This window comes from Rhamphochromis sp. 'chilingali' (assembly GCF_963969265.1).
Source record: "Rhamphochromis sp. 'chilingali' genome assembly, chromosome: 6".
Taxonomy (NCBI): Eukaryota; Metazoa; Chordata; class Actinopteri; order Cichliformes; family Cichlidae; genus Rhamphochromis; species Rhamphochromis sp. 'chilingali'.
The window spans coordinates 28,144,683-28,164,414 of NC_137933.1; the positions used below are offsets into that span (position 1 = coordinate 28,144,683).

Below are 19,732 nucleotides of genomic sequence, written 5' to 3' on the forward strand. Positions count from 1 at the left end.
TTTTAGGTTCAAGGTTCTTTATTTGTCACATGCATAGTTATACAGGTATAACACAGTGAAATGTAGCCTGACACACTCCTCGACATGTGCAAAAATTGGGGGGGGGGGGGGGCTGTAGAGGAGGAACATTATATATATATATAACACCCAGCACGCCCCTGCGGGCGGTTTATCCTTCAAGCTCGGGTCCTCTACCAGAGGCCTGGGAGCTTGAGGGTCCTGCGCAGTATCTTAGCTGTTCCCAGGACTGCGCTCTTCTGGACAGAGATCTCCGATGTTGTTCCCGGGATCTGCTGGAGCCACTCGCCTAGCTTGGGAGTCACCGCACCTAGTGCTCCGATTACCACGGGGACCACCGTTACCTTCACCCTCCACATCCTCTCGAGCTCTTCTCTGAGCCCTTGGTATTTCTCCAGCTTCTCGTGTTCCTTCTTCCTGATATTGCTGTCATTCGGAACCGCTACATCGATCACTACGGCCGTCTTCTTCTGTTTGTCTACCACCACTATGTCCGGTTGGTTAGCCACCACCATTTTGTCCGTCTGTATCTGGAAGTCCCACAGGATCTTAGCTCGGTCATTCTCCACCACCCTTGGGGGCATCTCCCATTTTGACCTCGGGACTTCCAGGTTATACTCGGCACAGATGTTCCTGTACACTATGCCGGCCACTTGGTTATGGCGTTCCATGTATGCCTTGCCTGCTAGCATCTTGCACCCTGCTGTTATGTACTGGATTGTCTCTGGAGCATCTTTACACAGCCTGCACCTGGGGTCTTGCCTGGTGTGATAGACCCCAGCCTCTATGGATGTTGTGCTCAGAGCTTGTTCTTGTGCTGCCATGATTAGTGCCTCTGTGCTGTCTTTCAGTCCAGCTTTGTCCAGCCACTGGTAGGATTTCTGGATATCAGCCACCTCCTCTATCTGCCGGTGGTACATACCGTGCAGGGGCCTGTCCTTCCATATATATATATATATATATATATATATATATATATATATACACACACACACACACACACACATTGGGTGAATGTGCAGTAGTAGCAGCAAGCAGGTGAATTCTGTACATTAATATGAATAGACATCTGACTATTTTACTGGATAGACAATATAAACATGTTTAAAATTAAAGGAATTTGAAATGTACATTGTTCCTTGGTTTAGTGTCTGGAAGAGAGTCCTGTCTCAGTCAATTATAGATGATGTGAGATGATGTGAGCGGGCGGGTGTGTGTGTTTAGGGCACGGATGGCTTGGGGATAGAAGCTCCTCTTGAGTCTCTCTGTCCTTGCCCGGAAGATGCGGAACCTTCTACCAGAATGCAGAAGTTGGAACAGTTTGTTGCCAGGATGGGACGGGTCCTTCAGTATCTGCGCTGCTCTAGTCCGGCATCTCCTGGTGTAGGTGTCCTGAAGCGGGGGGAGAGCAATCCTGCAGCAGCGTTCTGCTGTACGGATCACTCTCTGGAGAGCTTTTTGGTCCTTCACACAGCTGTTCCCAAACCACGATGTCATGTTCTGTGTGAGGATGCTCTCCACAGCGCCTGTATAGAAAATCCTGAGGATCTTTGGAGAGACCCTGAACTTCCTCAGTTGTCGTAGGTGATACAGGCGCTGCCTAGCCTTTTTGGTCTGGACCTGAATGTGGGCAGCCCATGTCAGGTCTGAGGAGATGTGGACACCAAGATACTTGAAGGACTGCACCCTCTCCACTGGAGCTCCATTGATGATAATGGGCTTGTAGTCTCTGTGCTGACCCCTTCTGAAGTCCACCACCAGCTCCTTGGTCTTGCCGACGTTCAGCTGGAGGTGGTTGTCCTGGAGGGGGTTGTTTTAGCTAGTTGAGCTCAACAAAAATGGAGGAAACTCGGGAAGAGGTTAACGTCAGAAACTTTTGCAGAAACTGGAGGAACTGCTGCAACTATGTTTTCCAGAACAAATTTATGTTTGCGAGTTTGGCGGCTGTTGTCCTCGGTGAGTTACACTTGATTTGAGACTGTTAACATGCTCTAGCTAACTTTCTTTAAAACAATATGGTAGTTAATTAGGACTTGTGGAACACAGTTAACAAAACAACCACAAAGTCATTTTTAATATTTGTGCTTTAACAACATTAATTTATTAAACCGATTTTCTAATACAAAATGAAGATTGTTTATACAGGTAACCTCAACAACTAAACAGGCCTTTTTGCTGCCTACACCTTTGGTTGCTGGGCTAATCAAGCCTCCCTGTGTTAGCTGGGCCTCCTAGCACTGCTATTTCTGATATATTATTATTATTATTATTATTATTATTATTATTATTATTTGCACCCCCAGAGTTTAAAGGGTGCCTTGAGATTTTTTTCCAGTTTTGTAACATGCTTATAACAAACTACGGTAACTGCTAGCAGTGCTGAGAGTTAGCCATAAAATAACTGTGGGTGTAACAGCACCATCCACTGGACCTGATCTATGTGACCCCAGATCTTATCAACAGGCATGGACACTGAACAGATCCTCCACACACATGAGATGTTTTTTTTTGTTGTTTTTTTTGTCATCAACAATTTTTATTTATTTCATTTTAAACTTCAATAACAGAACTTAAGAATAACTACATAAATAAATAGTTTAAAAAAAACATGGGATGTTTTTTATCTCTTTATTTATGAAGTATACACGGAAGTACAACAACAATATAACAATCCAAAACAGATCTACACTACAGACATATCTAAAGTTTACTAGGCATAATCATCTTTACCTTAAATAAAATATTGGAGGTTGAAGAAATGGGTTAAAAAAAATACAAATGAGAAAATAAGAGTAAAATTTGGTAAATAAAGCTTGAACACTAACAAGATGTAGAAAACAAAGGCTGGTTCATTCTTTTAAAAAAGTTTTATAGTAGTGGAATGGACAGTGTCATATAATCTGCTCCTCCTGTTGAGCACAGTGTATCAGCAGCAGGTTAATTCAGTGGAGAATATTCATCTTCAACTAGTATGTAGGAAACAGATAAATGACAACACACATCCCCTACAAGGTGTCTTTTTAACCAACAATTGTGAATTGTATTATGTAAGTCATGTATAAGTATGTATAAGTCATTAGTACATTTTTCAGTAAAGAAGTAAATGTTTGTAATCAAAAAAACCCCAACAAATGTTGGCAATGTGTTTGATTTATATTCCATATTCTATGGTATTGTTATGTTTTTGGCTCTTGTTTTGGCTTCACTATTCAACTTTCTCCAGTTTTTCTCAGATTTTTCCTCTTTCTCTGATTTCTGCCTCCTCTCTCATGGTCCTCCTGCCCCCATCTGTCCACTTATCCATCTGTTTTCTGTTGCTCATTGAGGTCTGGGTTCCTCTCCAAAGCCAGCTCCTCCAGCTCTTTTGGATGGACACCAATCCATTTCCTATCCAGCTGGGAGACTTAATCCCTCCAGTGGGGGGACATCTGACTTCAACCACTGCTCAATCCACAAAGCAACAAAACCCTATGGCTCCTCCTGTAGGTGGTGGGCCCCCACGAGAACGTATGTGGCTAATTCAGGCTGAACCTGACTGGGTCCCATTGGTTCCCCGGCACCATGTCCTCCAATGGAGAGCCTGATTACCGCCACAGAAGAGGCAACAATCTGGCAGAAAAGACTGGAAAACCTGCCAATGGGTGGGCAAACCAAAAGGCTGCCCCACTTCTCTACCTGAGAGACAACAGAGAGCGAGAAAGAGAAGAAAAGGGGAAAACAAGCCCAAGCACGAATTATATTTAGAAGAAATGGTACAATAGCTTATTAAACACTAATCCAAAAGCAAAATAATATTTGTTAATGATTAATCTTTAACTTGGCATCTGTACATGTTTGAGAAATTAGGTTGTTTATTTTGTTATTGAGAATAAATAAAATTGTCATATTTTGTTTTAACTGGTCAGTGTTTTGTTGTGTTTAAATTCACATTTTCTTTTTAAATCAAAGTAAAAAAGAAGAATTTCAAATAAGAAATTTTTAAAAAGATGTCCTTGATCATTTTTCACTATACGATTTTTTTTATAAGATGAAATTATACTCTTTTTTTTCTCTTTCATAAAAAAATATTAAAGTTGTGTTTTTGCATGGCTTTTGTATTATTCCTGCACTCATTCATTTTCAAAACATTCATGAGCTGTTTATGTATTACTTTTATGCAGGACTTGCTGTTGGCTTGGTCATCAGGAGTGTCAACACTCTTGCAGAGGTAGAAAAAACTACCTCGGCTTTCCAGGAGAAATACTCATGCAGATGCTTCAGTTCATTACTGTTCCTCTTATTGTGATCTCTGTGATAATAAGTAAGATAGTGGATCATTTCTCACCAAATTAACTGATATATTCTGGATATCTAAAGTGCTGTGCAGACGTCTTGAGCCACATCTCATTTTTCAGATATAGTTTCCAAGGAGCCAGACTTGCTTGTAATTTTAAAGTGGTCTTGAGCAGTAGTTCTCTCTGCTTTCGGAGGATTTCTTTGGACATTGGTGGCTTTTTCACTCATTTTCAGTCCAGTGATCAGTACTATTTTCAGAGGAATGGTTTTTTGTTTGCTCAGCCACGTAAACACTGTATAACACACACACACACACACACACACACACACACACACACACACACACACACACACACACACACACACACACACACACACACACACACATATACATATATATGAGAAACAGTCCTGGCCCTTCAGCTGAGCTATCTAGTTTCTAAAGTCTCAGTGGAAAGGTGGATGTCAAGAAGCTGCCTTTCTTAAGCAAGAGAAATGAATGAATTCAGATTTGATATTTTGTGCAGCATGGTGGAGGCTCTGTCACAGTTTTCAGCTGCTTTTTAGCCAGTGATGTCAAAATTGATGGAAGATTTAATGATGTGATCTCAAGCACACTGCCAGTACAGTAAAACCATACCTGGATAGGACAACGCATAATGGAAAACTGTCTGTCATGGCTTGGCCTCCCCAGAGTCTAGAGCTCAACATTATTGAGGCAGTGTGAGATCATCTGAACAGAGAACAGAATAAACGGGCGCCGACATCCACAGAAGGCCTGTGTGATGTCCAGCAAGAAGCCTGGAGAACTACTCCTGAAAACTACTTTGAGTTAAAGAAATTACAAGAAAGCTTCCTATGAGAGTTCAGGTTGTGCTGAAGAATAAAAAAATAAATCTTGACTTTCAAGCTCATTAAAATTTCCCCCTTATTTACTTTCAACACATTTGCATAGTACTGTACTGTCCTATACACAAAGTCCTAATAAAACATAAAATTATAATTACAAAGGCAGTTTCTTGAAAATAGTCGCAGTGGTGACTGCTGATTATTTAGAGTATCTTGAATACTGTGTCTGCATAAGCCTCACTAGCACATAACTCAATATCGCTAAATGCACTGATATATATCTAAAAATAAATGTTAAAAATTATTTTTTTTGCAATTTAAAAGAACTGACACTTTCAATGGATGTAATATATACAAAAGTAGTGATTACAAAATAGTTGCGAAGCATTTATAACTCACATTTATTTGTCTAAAGCTATATTTACAAAAGACGTCACTTCATCAATATCACTTTCAATAAACAGCATTATCATTTTTAGTCACATTACAAACTTAATTTAGTCACATTTGAATTACATACAAATAAAAAAAATAAAAAGGTATTTGGACAGCATTATAAATATTACTCATGTACGTTGTAAAACCTGTTTTATGCCATTTTAACATTCAAACTAAATTACCATCAGGTATTGAATATCTGGATTTTAATTATGGCTGCTTAAATGTAGTATCTCTAATCTGGGTATGGTTTGTTTGAAAGTCTGCTGTGTCTATCTGCTGATTACTGTATTGTCTTGTGTTTTATACTTTTACAGGAGTTGCTGGTTTGACTGCTTCTGCCTCCAGAAAAATAAGTATACGTGCAGCAGTATACTATAGCTTGACATCAATTGTGGCTGTGATTACGGGTAAAAGACAAAACTATAAAACAAGAAGCCAGTTACTTTCAGATTTTTTGTGGACATAATTGAAAATAGGAATGTCTGTATATCTGTGACTGTTGTAGTAAGTAGATATAATCTAATCTGAAGCTTGAAGCATCTTTCCAGCACCTTACTGAATTTATGCCACCAAGAATTAATGCAATTCTGGAAGCAAAAGAAAGTCAGATTTAAATATATGTAGTTTTATTACTGTGTAAATTAATGTTAATTCACAAAATGCTTCAAAATGACCAATAAGGACGTGCCCAGAAGTTGGGTGTGTTTAGCAAGACTTACTTTCGCGTCTTATTTGTGGTTCTGTATCTCTGTGTATGTCTTGCAGGATTAGCTCTGGTGCTGATAATCAAGCAAGGAGCTACTTACAACACTCAAGATATCAAAGAAGGAGATGAAGAAAATTTCTCCACTATTGATGCTTTGTTGGATTTAATAAGGTGACAGTATACAAGCAACAACAAATTGCAGTAAAGACTGCCATGATTTTTGTAGATGGTCAGCATGAGGAAATGAAAATATTTATGAAGGTTAATTCGTTTCTTAACAGAAACATGGTGCCACAGAATTTGTTTCGGGCCTGTGTCCAGCAGGTATTTTACCTTTCCTCATGCTATGCACACACCACTCCCTTGTTTGTTTTCAATAAAGGGTGAAATGTAATATTTATGCGATCTATGCGATTTTGTGAGCTTACTTTTTCAAATAATAATACATCAAATAACTGTCAGGCCACTTCTCTTACTGTGCTCCCCCTCTTGCTTCAGAATACCGCTGAAATTCATTTGGTGGCTCACTACGTTGATGATGTCAACACGCTTGGCCTGATTTTCTGCTCCTTTTTTCTTGGACTGACACTCAAGCTGATGGGGGAAAGAGGGGAGATCGCAGTTGAAGTTGTTACCATACTCCATGGGACCATAAAATATGTTATTAACTTAATGTTAAGGTACAGTGGAACCGTATAATCTGTGGTGAAATAGAAGTAAAAATATATGCTGCCTGGAGGTTTTCTCTCACTGTCACTGTCTAATGATCCATTTTTTGTTTCTTCCAAGTTTGAGAAAATTCAGGAGTCAAATGAGCTTATTTCACCAGAGTTGAATGAAGTTTTGTGTTCTGTAACTAAGACTGGAGTTTCTGGATGTAACTCTGAAAAAACTGGAGTTTCTGTTTTCACTTCTCAGCCAAGTTATGTTGATCCCGAGCCACCTGTTTTTGGATCAGTTAATAGTACAGGGAAGGCTTCGGTAGTACTAATTAATAGTGAGCTTTCAGATGTAGATTACATGTGTGAATCTGTTATGAAATTTTCTGACTTGGACAATCATAATCTCACTCAAGACATTAAAAATGCTGTTCAAAAGACTATTTGCTGCTCTGCTCAAAAGACAATTTCTCCTACTGCTGAACTAAACAGGGACAGTTCAATTTCCCAGCCAGATACTGTTCAGGCTACACCTCATGAGACTGTTGTTGGTGTTGCTTCACCCATGTGTTACGCGGCTCACCAGCCAGTTCATTCTGAGGCTGCCTGTGATAAACCTCATGTTTCCATTATCTCCTGAGTTAAATTTCACAAGCCCAGAGTATGCTCATTCAAAGACTGTTTGCGTTGCTCATTGTGAACTCTTCAAGACTGTGCGTTCTGTGATTGTCCAGGTTAAGAGCAACAAGGTGTCATCTGCTGTTAACAAGCTGGCAAAAATACTTGGTTTGAACACTGCAGAGTTGGTTGCTCAAGTTAAAGTTTTAGTTCCACGATCATGTCTGTATAAATCTGTGCTCCATGCTTTTCAGCCAGTAGTCCTGGGAACTGTGTGTGCAACTTCCCAGGCTGCATTTTGTAAGACTGTGTTTAATGTTGCTTCACACCCAGTTTATTCAGACACCGCTTGTATGAATTCTCCAGCACCTGTGACTGCACCTGAACTCACCTTTCCTAAGACTGCTAATGTCAGCCTGGACAACTTAAGAGTAGCAGTTTTACCAAGGTCAGCCAGCCGGCTCGGTCACTCAGGCACAGCTGGCTGCCGGCGGAGCTCACGGGCGCGTCACTGAAACCCCCCCCTGGCTTCTGCTCCGCGGCTGCTGAGTGACCCTTCATCTGGGACTCTCCAAAGTTTTGCTAAAAGTGCACAAATATTACACAATAGAGAATTCAGAAATCACATTTGATAGTGCATACTTCATTAGTTCATATTAATAAATCTAATAACAACCATACACAGCATTACCTAAAACCAAACTAAAATTAAAAGGGAAGGCATTGGTTTATTATATTAGTGATATTAACATATTATTATTAATAATGTTTATTGACATTTCTATGCCATTTACAAATACCGTCTGTGTTATATCTAAAGAAAAGCAAAAACACTAAATAAAAACCAAGTGTTCAAAATAATAAACTGTGAGGTGCACATACAGTTTGGAAAGAAATAATAATAAAAAAAGAAATACAAAAAATACGAAACAATCGTTTTGCATTTATATGTAGTAAAAGCGTGTGTACGTTCATGTGACGTCATGACGCAGCGTTTATCGCGGATGTAAACACGGAAGTTTGTTTCACGTGGAGGGAAAAATCAATGATGGCACCGATTCTCGAGCGTTTCGTCAGCCCCGGGAAAGGTAACGGTCTCCGGGCAACGGGCAGGATACGCAAAGGAGAGCTGGTGATCTCTGCCGAGCCGCTGGCCTGCTGCGTGTCCAACAGACTGGCCAAAGAGGTCTGCCACCACTGCTTCACTCGGTAAGAAGACCGGGTGTGCTCGCTCTGTCAGTGTGCGAACAGCCTTTTGTGGAAAGGAAACGCTGCTGGGTGGTTAGTAGTGTGTTTAGTTAAAGTGGAGGCAGTGTGATGGTTGAGGACTCGCTCTGTGCTTGTGGGAAGATTAAATAGGTAAATGATTCCCATCTATGTTAGTTTGAGTTTACCGAAGGTGGTCTATACGGTCTACTGTATATCATAGACTGTATAGTCTTTATATATAAGTGGGTGCATGGGTACTATGGATATTTCTTGTTCATAATAGCTGCTAAATGATAACATTAGTAGATGTAGTTCTTCAACCGGCCACGAGATGGTAGCAAGGCTCCTTCATGGAGGAGGCAGACTTCAGTTATGATAATCTGACAGTGAAATTTATAACAGGAAAAAATCTTTATAAGTGCTGTAAAAACAATAATATCAACAACCATGAACCCCTTCTTTGTTAATGGGGGAACGAATATCAAACCAAGCACTTCATGGTTTAGACGGACTTTCTGATCCAAAGTTCAGCTTCACTTTCAATATATGTAAATTTTTCTAGTGAAATGTTTAACATCATTTGTCCCATCCACGACACAACATTTGGTCTATAAGATCTTTATGATAGATCAATATTGATTTGTTTTGACTGTGACTTTCTTCTTACGAATACAGTCCAAGTAAATGGAGTTCTGGAATTACTTTTGAGATAATTTTCTCATGTCACTTTGACCTCAGCCCATAGTGTTATTAATCTTTTAGTGTCTGCATATTTGGAGCATATTTCTGATTTAACTTGGCATAATGTATAAAGGGTTGCACTAAAAAAAAATTACAGTGAATTTGTCTAAGGCGTGCAATAACTGACTTAGTATAGAGTTACAAGTTTTCACAGGACTATATGCAATCCTGGGGAAAATTAAGTGCACCCCTACTGCTACGATAGGAATTAAATATAGGTGCACAGGTGTGCTTATCAAAAAAATGTATATGATTGAGGTCAGCCTCTGTTTTAAGCACTTTTATAAAAGCAGACATTTAGACAGTTTCCTAGTCTGGAGCATTCAAGTCTGTGTTGACACAATGCCGCAGTTTCCCAAGAGTGGACTTCCCAGCAAATTCACAGTAAGTGCACAGAGTAAGTGCAAAAAAACCAAAGAGCCATGCCTCAGACTCTACAGGCCTCACTTAGCATGTTAAATGTTGAAGTTCAGTTAGAGAAAGGCTGAATATGTGTGACTTTTTTGGAAGGGGTTATGGTAGAAAGTCTCCTCTCTCTATATAAAAGTACACGGCAGTATGGCTTAGGATTGCAACGCTGCATCTGAATAAATGACAAGACTTCTGGAATAATGACCTTTGGAGAGAGGATGAACCATATTGTGTTAGAAAACTTGGAAATGTTATTATCTTTGCGTTCATGACCAAGGACTCAAAGCCAGTAATATCTGTTGTGGCTTTTGTTGGTTGTATGATCTAAACATGTACTCTTGTTTAGATATAGAATATGCATTAAGAGTTAGTATGCACTATCAGTTGATATGGGGCCTCATGTTGGGTCCTTTATTACTGCCTGATTCTGAAGCTCTGTCCTTTATGCTGCTAAATTAATTTGTCATTGGGATACCAAGCAGCAAACTTACTGCGGTGTGATGTTTGTCCACATGTATACAGCACTAAATTAGCCTCAGATTGTTTTTTGTACTGACCAAGTTATTCTCTTGAAATTATAAATAGTTTCTCATATCAAATTCATAATTTTTTTTCCATTTTTCCTGATTATATGTGGGAAGGTACACATTATCCTTTATTTGCATCAATCTGATGACTTGTCCTTGGTTTCATCTCATTTGCTGCTGTTATTTTTTTTTTTTTTTCAGTTTGATGCTTAATGATAGCACTGTGGTTTTCTCTACTGTAGCCAAACCTACTTAATCAGGCTAAATGGACGTATGTGAATTTAATGAGGCTGCTAAGGAGAGAAACAAGTGTGCTAATTTCTGGTGCAAAGTGATAGGTTAATTACTGTGGGCTATAAACAGTACATATATGAGCCTAGGAAACAAATGAATAGAGACAGTCTAGCAACGGGATCACATCAGCCGTGATGCCAGTGACTCTCATCAGTGGACAGCACTCGCGTTCAGCCTGGGCCTCTGTTTTTGTGTTGTATTGTGTTGACAGACTTGTCCAAAACTAGCCTTCCTGTCATGGCTGGTTGCAATGATCAACACAAGAAGTTATTGCAGACATCTTCTGAGAGAATATTAAAATACACATGTTTAAACAAGAAAGTAATGCTTTTTAGAGAGTGTACTCACTCTTTAATACTGCAGTCAAAATTACTATCTCTTCTCACACTGTAATATGTATCTGATGAAATAATAAATAGTATTCAGTTTCATGGTCAATGAAAATGAAATCTCCTGATCTGTACCCCACCATCAACACATACACGTAGATGTGTGGGTAAAAGTCTCTGCAGTGCTGTGAAAAACGGTCTGGGCTCACCCTTTCTGATTTTGTATTAATTTTGCATATTTGTCACATAGTTTCATATTTGTTATTACAGCTCAAATAAATTTAAATATGAGACAAAGATAACCCAAGTAAACACCAAATGCAGGTTTTAAATTTTGATTTCATTTGTTAAGGAAAAAATCGTTTGTGATAACTGGCAGTGAGTCTTTCACATCGCTATGGAGAATTTTGGCCTGGTCTTGTGTGCAGAATTGTTTTATTTCAGCTGCATTTAATGATTTTTGAGGATGAACCACATGTTTCATGCCAAAGCATTTCAATCTGATTTAAGTCTGCATTTCGATTCATTTTGTTTTCAGCAGCAAGGCAGCCCTAGACCATAATACTACCACCACCATGTTTGACTGTTGCTGTGATGTTCTGTTTATGAGATGCTGTGTTCATTTTACAGCAGATGTAACAGGAGTTAATCTTTCTAAAACGTTCAACTTTTGTCTCGTCAGTCCACAGAATATATAGAATATGTGTATATTAGGGGTGCAACGATACTCGTATCGATATTGAACCGTTCGATACAGTGCTTTCGGTTCGGTACGCATATGTATCGAACAATACAACATTTGTAATTTATTTTATCAACTTTCCTTCTGACGATGCTGTCTGTGTTGAGCGCTCAGTGAATCTGCGTTCGACTACTCCGCCTAGGTTGCACTGTCGAGCGCAGATCCACTGAGCGTTCAACACAGACAGCATAGTCAGAAGGAAGAGCGCAGGGCAAGCTAGCAGACAGAAGTTAAGCTCTCCTTGCAACATGGCAAATTGAACCTCCCCCACCCTCATTCAGATCTGGCGTTTGGAATTATTTTGGTTTTCATGTGACGTATGACCCTGAAGGTAAGCGAGTCATGGACTAAAGTAAAACAGTATGTTGGATGTGCCACGCAATGCTCAATTACATGGGTGGGAAGTAGTGTGTTAGTGCAGTTAGCTCATTAACGTGTTAGCCGTCTAGCCCCACGCACGGGGCGATCAGGGGTAGCTCGTTAACGGAGATTTGCCGTGTTGTGGCGTTAACGTCATTTCAACGAGATTAACGCTGACAGCACTAGTGGGAACACAACGAATATGACTGCACATTTACGCCGACATCATCCTAGTGCAAAGACAAGTGGAAGCAGACAAAAACAACAAGCATGCATGCTACAAACTTTACCCGAGTCATTTAGACAGCCGTTAGCACATGATTCTCCTTATGGGGACCTGATATGTTTAATATTGTGGCGAGCTCAGACAAGGAGGAGACGGAGGTGTCGTTTGGTCTTGCTTCCCGTGAGCTAGCCAGGGAGCACAGCCGTTTATTGACATCTGCAGAAGAACACTGCCGCTAGCTAACTGCTCAGCGCAGCAACCGCACAGCAACAACAACAACAACACACAGGGCGCCCTCTGACCCCGGAAGGACACGCCGTCGCAGCGAGAGGGCGTCACCCGTCACTATGGCAACATAAACAAAACATAACTGTACAAACAGAACCCTGAACAGCCCTGACCCGCTACATAGCCCCCACCTAAGGGGTCAGTCGTCCCCGACGACACCATTACCCCACACAAAGTCCTGCAAATGTCCAGGTGCCTTCTTTTGGCGCACCGGCCGGTCACGACCGGCGGGGGAAAAGTCACTCGGGTCAGAACATGGGGTGCCACCATCATCCCACTTCTGACACCAATGTGGCGAGCTCAGACAAGGAGGAGACGGAGGTGTGGTTTGGTCTTGCTTTCCGTGAGCTAGCCAGGGAGCACAGCCGTTTATTGACATCTGCAGAAGAACACTGCCGCTAGCTAACTGCTCAGCGCGGCAACCGCATAGCAACAACAACAACAACACACAGGACGCCCTCTGACCCCGGAAGGACACACCGTCGCAGCGAGAGGGCGTCACCCGTCACTATGGCAACATAAACAAAACATAACTGTACAAACAGAACCCCGAACAGCCCTGACCCGCTACAATATGCTGCTGAGAATATAGCCCAGAAGAAGCGTATAGTATTGCTTTTATTTTGGAAAGAGCCATTTCTCTGTAATAAACTCTCTTTTCCAAAGATGAGTGATTCCTCAATCAGATTTATTTTTTTAATTACTTTTGTTTCAGCAACATTAAATTTAAAAACTGTACTTTTGAGTTAAAATATATATTTATAATTTTAATAAATGACAAATTAAAAACGCATGAAAAATTTTTTTGTATCGAAAAAATATCGAACCGTGACACCAAAGTATCGAACCGAACTGAACCGTGAATTTTGTGTATCGTTGCACCCCTAGTGTATATATAAATATAAATATACATATATATATGTATGGAATACCTGTTTTTTGGGGGAAAATGGCCAAAAACACACTGAGGACCAAGTTGTATGTGCCAAATGTGGAGCAATCCATTTGAACTTAAGTAGGACAGTTATCTTTCTTGGATTTCTGTCTCATCGCTGCCTTGTTAAGGAAAGAGTGGGTCATCACTGTGCAGGCTCCAGTTGTGACACAGCAGTGACAGTCAATGATCAGTACATTTGGCACCGCAGCACATCCACTTTATCCACGGTTAATGACGTTAATGTGGGGGATGGAACAATTCTATTCACTTAACTGTCCAAGTGCCCCAGAGATACACGCTGCACCTCACACTGCTTTGTTAGAGCAGCAGAAGACTGTCGCCGTGTACCAATAGCTGCAGTGTATGCCTCCTCCGTTAGTTACTCAAATAAAAGCTTAGATAATAGAATAATAGTAAAGAGATAATAAACACTCTGCTGGAATGTAAATATGCTACATGAACTAACTTCAGGACAGGGCTGTTTATTTTCTCTATTGTTTCTTTTTTCCGAGCTGCTTCCTATGCATAGTGACAAGATGAAGATGAATCAGCCAGCAGATAAGAGGGAATGCAAAGGTTATATAAAATAAAAACTAGTGTTTATATGTAAACATAACATATAACAAGTAAAAGTACAATAAAGGGAAAATAGAGAACCATAGAAATGAGGCAAGAGGAAAGTAAGAGAAAGATAAACAGCCAGAGAGCAAGAAGTGGGAGGGGTGACTCATAATACAGTACAGATTTAAGTTCCTCCACAGCCCAACGTATCATTGTGTCTTCCTTAGATCCCTGCATTCAAATTGTGGACAGATAAAACAAGTGACATCATAGAAAGTAGGCAGCCATCGCTGCTGAGTAAGCAACTGATGCTGTTTCTACCTTGTGGCGGCCAACTTTGCAGCACTCGTCAAACCAGCTAAGAACACGTTTCTGCACCTTATGCAGTTGCAATTGGTGCAAATCGTTTAAAACCATAACCGATGGGACAGAAATATTTAATTTTGTTGACAGATTGTCAGCAAATTGACTTTAATTTAATTGATTTAACCATCCTCCAAAAAAAATGGACTAGTGTGCCCTCTATATAAGTTATAAAGCTGTTATGGAGTCATATACATCCTAATTCCATCCTACTATGTTGATGGTCAGGAATCCCAGAGGACTGTTTAATCATGTCCCAACACCATGTAATCAAAAGCATGGCTGAGGTCGAAAATATCTGTCATCCACAGTGGAACGACTGGCAGTGGGAGGTACGTTTCTTTCAAAATCTAACTTGGAGACTGCTCCTTTGAGTCTCACACAAAACCTTGAGTAATGGGTGTTTGTTAAGAGGAATCTACCATGGGACATCATAAGTCTTCATGGCAGTATCCAGCAGCAAACTTTATAATATAAAATTGGACATTTTAGCACAGAAATCTATGGCTGTTGTCTTGGTTATGGAACAAGCTCCAAGTGGTCACTGGAGGAACTGCAGTTTTTTTTCACTTGACTTAATTCTTCCATTTTTGTTCAATTTAACAACTCGTACATTTAAATTGTATTGAGACAAAAGATGATGTATCGTTAGGAGGGCATGACCTCTTTGAGTGAAGGGTTCACTATATACACTACCAGTCAAAAGTCTGGACACACTTTCTCATTTCATGTTTTTTCTTTATTTTCTTGACTATTTTCATTGTAGATTCTCACTGGAGGCATCAAAACTAAGAATGAACACACATACATGTTTATGTAGTAAACAAAAAAATGTGAAATAATTAAAAACTGGAATTTATATTGTAGATTCTTCAAAATAGCATATTGTTCTCTCAACGCACTGCAAAAAAATGTCAATATTTGCCAATTTTCTATAATAATTCTTGAACTTTGCAAGTCTCTTATGACAGTTTTTCAAATGCTGCAGCTCTAGCCATCTCACAAGCCCAGTCTTGCTATTAAAATGCTGGATTGAACCCAGCTTCTAATTTGTTTATCACCGCCGATCCAGACTGACCCGTCCCCTAAAACAAACAATCTTGAGCTAAGCTTTACTGGAATCTCTGAAATCTCGCGTATAATTCCACGAACCCTTTCCTAAAATTCCTCCAGCTTATCACATGACCATAGAACGAGTAAAAACACCTTCTTTGGACTTCAGTATGTGAAAGTTTGTACTTTGTAGCCCTCGGTCCAAGTCTAAAGAGTCTGAAGAACAGGCATAGTTTTTAACTCAAGGCTACAAAACAAGTGGTGCTGTTTCAGTAGGAACATGTGTTTTTGATGTGCAATCTGTCTTTTTCACACAGCCGGTAGCAGTTGCTTATTAATCAAAAGTGTCTATTGGTTGTGATAAAAAGTTGGACAAAAAAAATATGGGATTGTTTATTTTCTGGCATGACGGTCTCTTTGTTTTACACGCTGTTTCAGGACTTCTGGCTACAAGCTTTAACATTGTAACTTGACATGTATTCAGTTCAGTTGTGTCAAAAGACACAAGAACACAGAGTTATAACAAGATAAAATCAATAAAGAATTAGAGTTCATGTCTCTGCAGAGTTCAGCTATTTTTCTCTGTGCTGTGGGCAAACACAGGTTTGTGTGGGCGCGTGTGGGATGATTTAGAATAGGACACAGGCCATAGGTCATGTTGATCATGTTTTTGAGGTATCGAATAAGTGCTTTTTGCTACATCAGCTTGTCGTGAGGTGGACATTCATCAACCCGAGTGTGTGAATCTTATTATTGATTTTTAGCATTAGTGAGAGATCTGCAAATTGTGTTATCGCCAAAAAACATTAGGGACGCCTCGTGCGCACGCACAGGCAGAGTTTGGCCTCAGAGATGTGAGGTGTGTTTTCCCTGTTTTCACTAAAAACACAATTAGTCTTCACAGCATGACTGAGTGTTGAAGAATGTGTGCAAGTGTGCAATTATTTGTGCAACTGTATGCAAGAACAGAGAGACGTACTTTATGTTTGTGCGTGCGTGCGTGCGTGCAGGAAATGAGCAGGTGGTGGGGTAGGGGGCTTCAAAGCTGAAGTTAATTACAGGCCTTGAAGGCTGTATGTAAGTAATGACTGATAAATGCCGAGGGAGTACATACGCACACACAAACACACACAAAGAAGCACACACATCTCAGTAGGATCAAATCGCCAGAGGTCAACAAACAAACAACTAGAGGTTCTCAGACTGACAGAGAGTGAGGAGGGGGTGAGGAGGGATGGTGGGGAGAACAAAGGCAGGAAATAAAGAGAAGTGTTTTTTTATAGTTAGAAGAATTTCTTACCATTCACACGGCACAAATGCAAATTCAAACCACATTTGAAATGCAGCCACATTGCTCGCCAATTAACTAGAAAACAAGGTGTAACAATCTCTTTGTCTCCAGGTTTTTCCTTTTTGGAAAGCTGAAGAGACTTTGAAATTCATCAGAGGTGGAAAGTTTTTATTGGAAATCTCAATAGTTTAACTCTTTATAATAATGTTATACATTATATTTGGACCCCTTTGTCTTCTGAAGTGTCAGGGTTTTTTGTGGCAGAGATTGAACAGTGTGCTGGAAACACTCCTCAGAGATTGTGGTTCATATTTACACGATAGCGTCACACAGTTGCTGCGGATTTGTTGACCACTGATGTGAATTTCATTTTAAACCACATCCCAAAGGCGCCCTATTGGATCGAGATCTGGTGACTGTAGAGGGCATTTGATAACGGTGAACTGTCATGTTCAAGAAACTAGCTTTAGATGATTTGAGCTTTGTCACTCGGTGCGTTATCCAGCTGGAAGCAGCCATCTGTGATCATGAAGGGATGGACATGATCAGCAAGAATACTCAGGAAGGTTGTGGAGTGTAAGCTTTACTCAACTGGTGCTAAGGGACCCAACTTAGAAAAAATCCACCAGACTGTTATACCACTACTAGATTGAACCGTTGATAGGAGGCAGGGTGGATCCCTGCTTTCATTGTGTTTACATTATATTCTGACCCTGTCATCCGAATTTCATAGCAGAAAATGAGACTCAGCAGCCTATGTATACAGATACAGATGCAACAGGGATTCCTATATATTAATATCTAATAATTCTGTCGTTGCTCATCTGGCTAATGATTTTACACGTCACTTGTGTTTTATGTCATGAAGGTTTATATAAATAATATAAAAAAAACAAAACAAAAAAAAACACAGGACACATAAAATATGTGTGACTATTTCATGCATTAAAAATATTTATCAGACTTTATCACCTGTTCTTAATGCAGCCATTCACACTGACTGTGGAATTTCACTGGACGTTTGTGAGGCATTTATTTTTTGGGATCAAGCTTGATTTGTCTTCACATATCTGACCAATCAGACCTGCATTTGGCAGCCATGGGTTGGTTGAAAATGTGCACCAGTACTGAATATACAGTTATATGGTATTTTACTTCAGACACACATCTAGATTCTGCTCTGGATCAGCTCTCGGAAAATATTTCTTTACCTCCTTGGATGTGGTTCCAACTGTGCTAAAAAGAGTTTAAACATTCCCACTGAAATCCTGAAATCATGTCATGATACAGCTTCAACTCCTGGATCAAGCCTTGAAATTCTCCCTGCTGCTGCCTTGTGAGAATTTGATGAACCCAGAATCTCAGTTTCTTTGTTTTTTTTGTTTAAAAACATCCGGACCAGATCATCATTGCTTGCTGGTGACTTTTTGCGGTGCGTTCAGTGTGTGCAGATACATTACACGACAAATTTGCATCAGAAAATTCATAATTTTTCTTGGTTTCTTCGCAATGTGCTCTGTCCTATCACACTGGGAGTGTTTCAGAGCGTGAAGTGTTTATTCTGCAAAGAGTCTTTTTATCGTGAAAATCAACCACATTCTCTGTGTCAATCCTGTGTCGCCTTTCTGTCCTCGTTATCTGTTTAAAGCAGGAAAAAATAGACCTGGTGTGAATTTTAGTGCTGCAGAAAGGAGAGCTGTTTATTAAACATGCTGCGGCATGCCTGGTGGGATCACAACAATTGTCTTGAGTGGGTTCGATCTACTCCGGTAACCCAATGCTGAGCTAAATGTGTGGGATAGAGTGATATAGTTTAGGCGTACCTCTGTAATTTATAGTTCCCAAGCATGGTGTTTTTTACAGTTCCAGTTGAGTTGCCATTTACAGTCACTGATCTGATCTGAACGGTAAATGATCACACTCGTGCAGGCTGTTTGTTTTGATGGGTGAAAAAATAAAAGAGGAAGTTCCAGAAAAAGATGGAAATATGAAAGACACGACTCGATCTGTCATGGACAGATAACACATCAAACATACACCCACTTTAAAGGATTTTTCTCTTTGCTTGACAGACCAAAGAAGAGCTCAAATATGTTCTTTCTGCAGTGAGGCTGGCACGTGTGTGTGTGTGTGTGTGTGTGTGTGTGTGTGTGTGTGTGTGTGTGTGTGTGTGTGTGTGTGTGTGTGTGTGTGTGTGTGTGTTAGGTGAGGGGGGCAGGGCAGCATTATCTCTGTCAGATGAAGTCTTTATATGTGACACCAATCTCTCACTCATTGTCTCTTTGGACCACACATGCACACTGTAGAAGAGTGAAAACAACAATAACAAAACTGCTAAAGCTTTTGTCTTATTTATAGAGGGAAACTTTTGATTGAAAGATAGATGAACCAGTTTTCTTGGGGTCTTACGCATTTCAAGGCACATAAGGAATATTGACAGTTGACGTTAGAGTTTTGTTCTGCTTTCAGCGTTACAGGGAAGCCAGTACAAAGAAAACAAAAACCTTTTTCACACATGCACCGCAGAACATTTTTAGATGTTACCCAACAGAGGTGCATGTGTGTGCAAATGGATGTAGCTTGATTAGACGTTTAGTGTTCTTCATTTTGCCAGCTTTCTATTATGAAATCCGTATTTTGTACTAAATAGTCTTGTTATGGTCCTCTTTTTTTTTTTTTGTGTCCCGTTTGGATCTTTAGCCATCAGAATTGTTGTCTTAAGGCCAAGAAAGATGCCAAGCAGATTTATTTTACCAAGTGGATCATCATGGCCTTGCCATATTGGTCCATTTGATTGACCTTTATTATAATTATGTATTTATTTTATTTTCGAT

General features: G+C 40.0%; 1 protein-coding gene and 1 pseudogene across 2 annotated transcripts in view; both read left to right on the top strand.

The window, feature by feature from the left end:
- The first annotated feature begins 1,057 nt into the window (after nt 1-1,057).
- LOC308398887 (excitatory amino acid transporter 3-like) lies at nt 1,058-8,134 on the top strand (annotated as a pseudogene). The gene is made up of 6 exons: nt 1,058-1,974; nt 4,179-4,318; nt 5,898-5,990; nt 6,349-6,460; nt 6,571-6,613; nt 6,752-8,134. The product of its transcript is annotated as an excitatory amino acid transporter 3-like (transcript).
- Nucleotides 8,135-8,553: 419 nt separating this feature from the next.
- smyd3 (SET and MYND domain containing 3) overlaps nt 8,554-19,732 on the top strand; it is a 112,001-nt gene continuing 100,822 nt past the window's right edge. Inside the window, exon 1 of the mRNA XM_080884280.1 lies at nt 8,554-8,775. Coding sequence (XP_080740406.1) covers nt 8,612-8,775 — 164 coding nt within the window. The 5' untranslated portion in view covers nt 8,554-8,611. The remainder of the gene's footprint in view (nt 8,776-19,732) is intronic.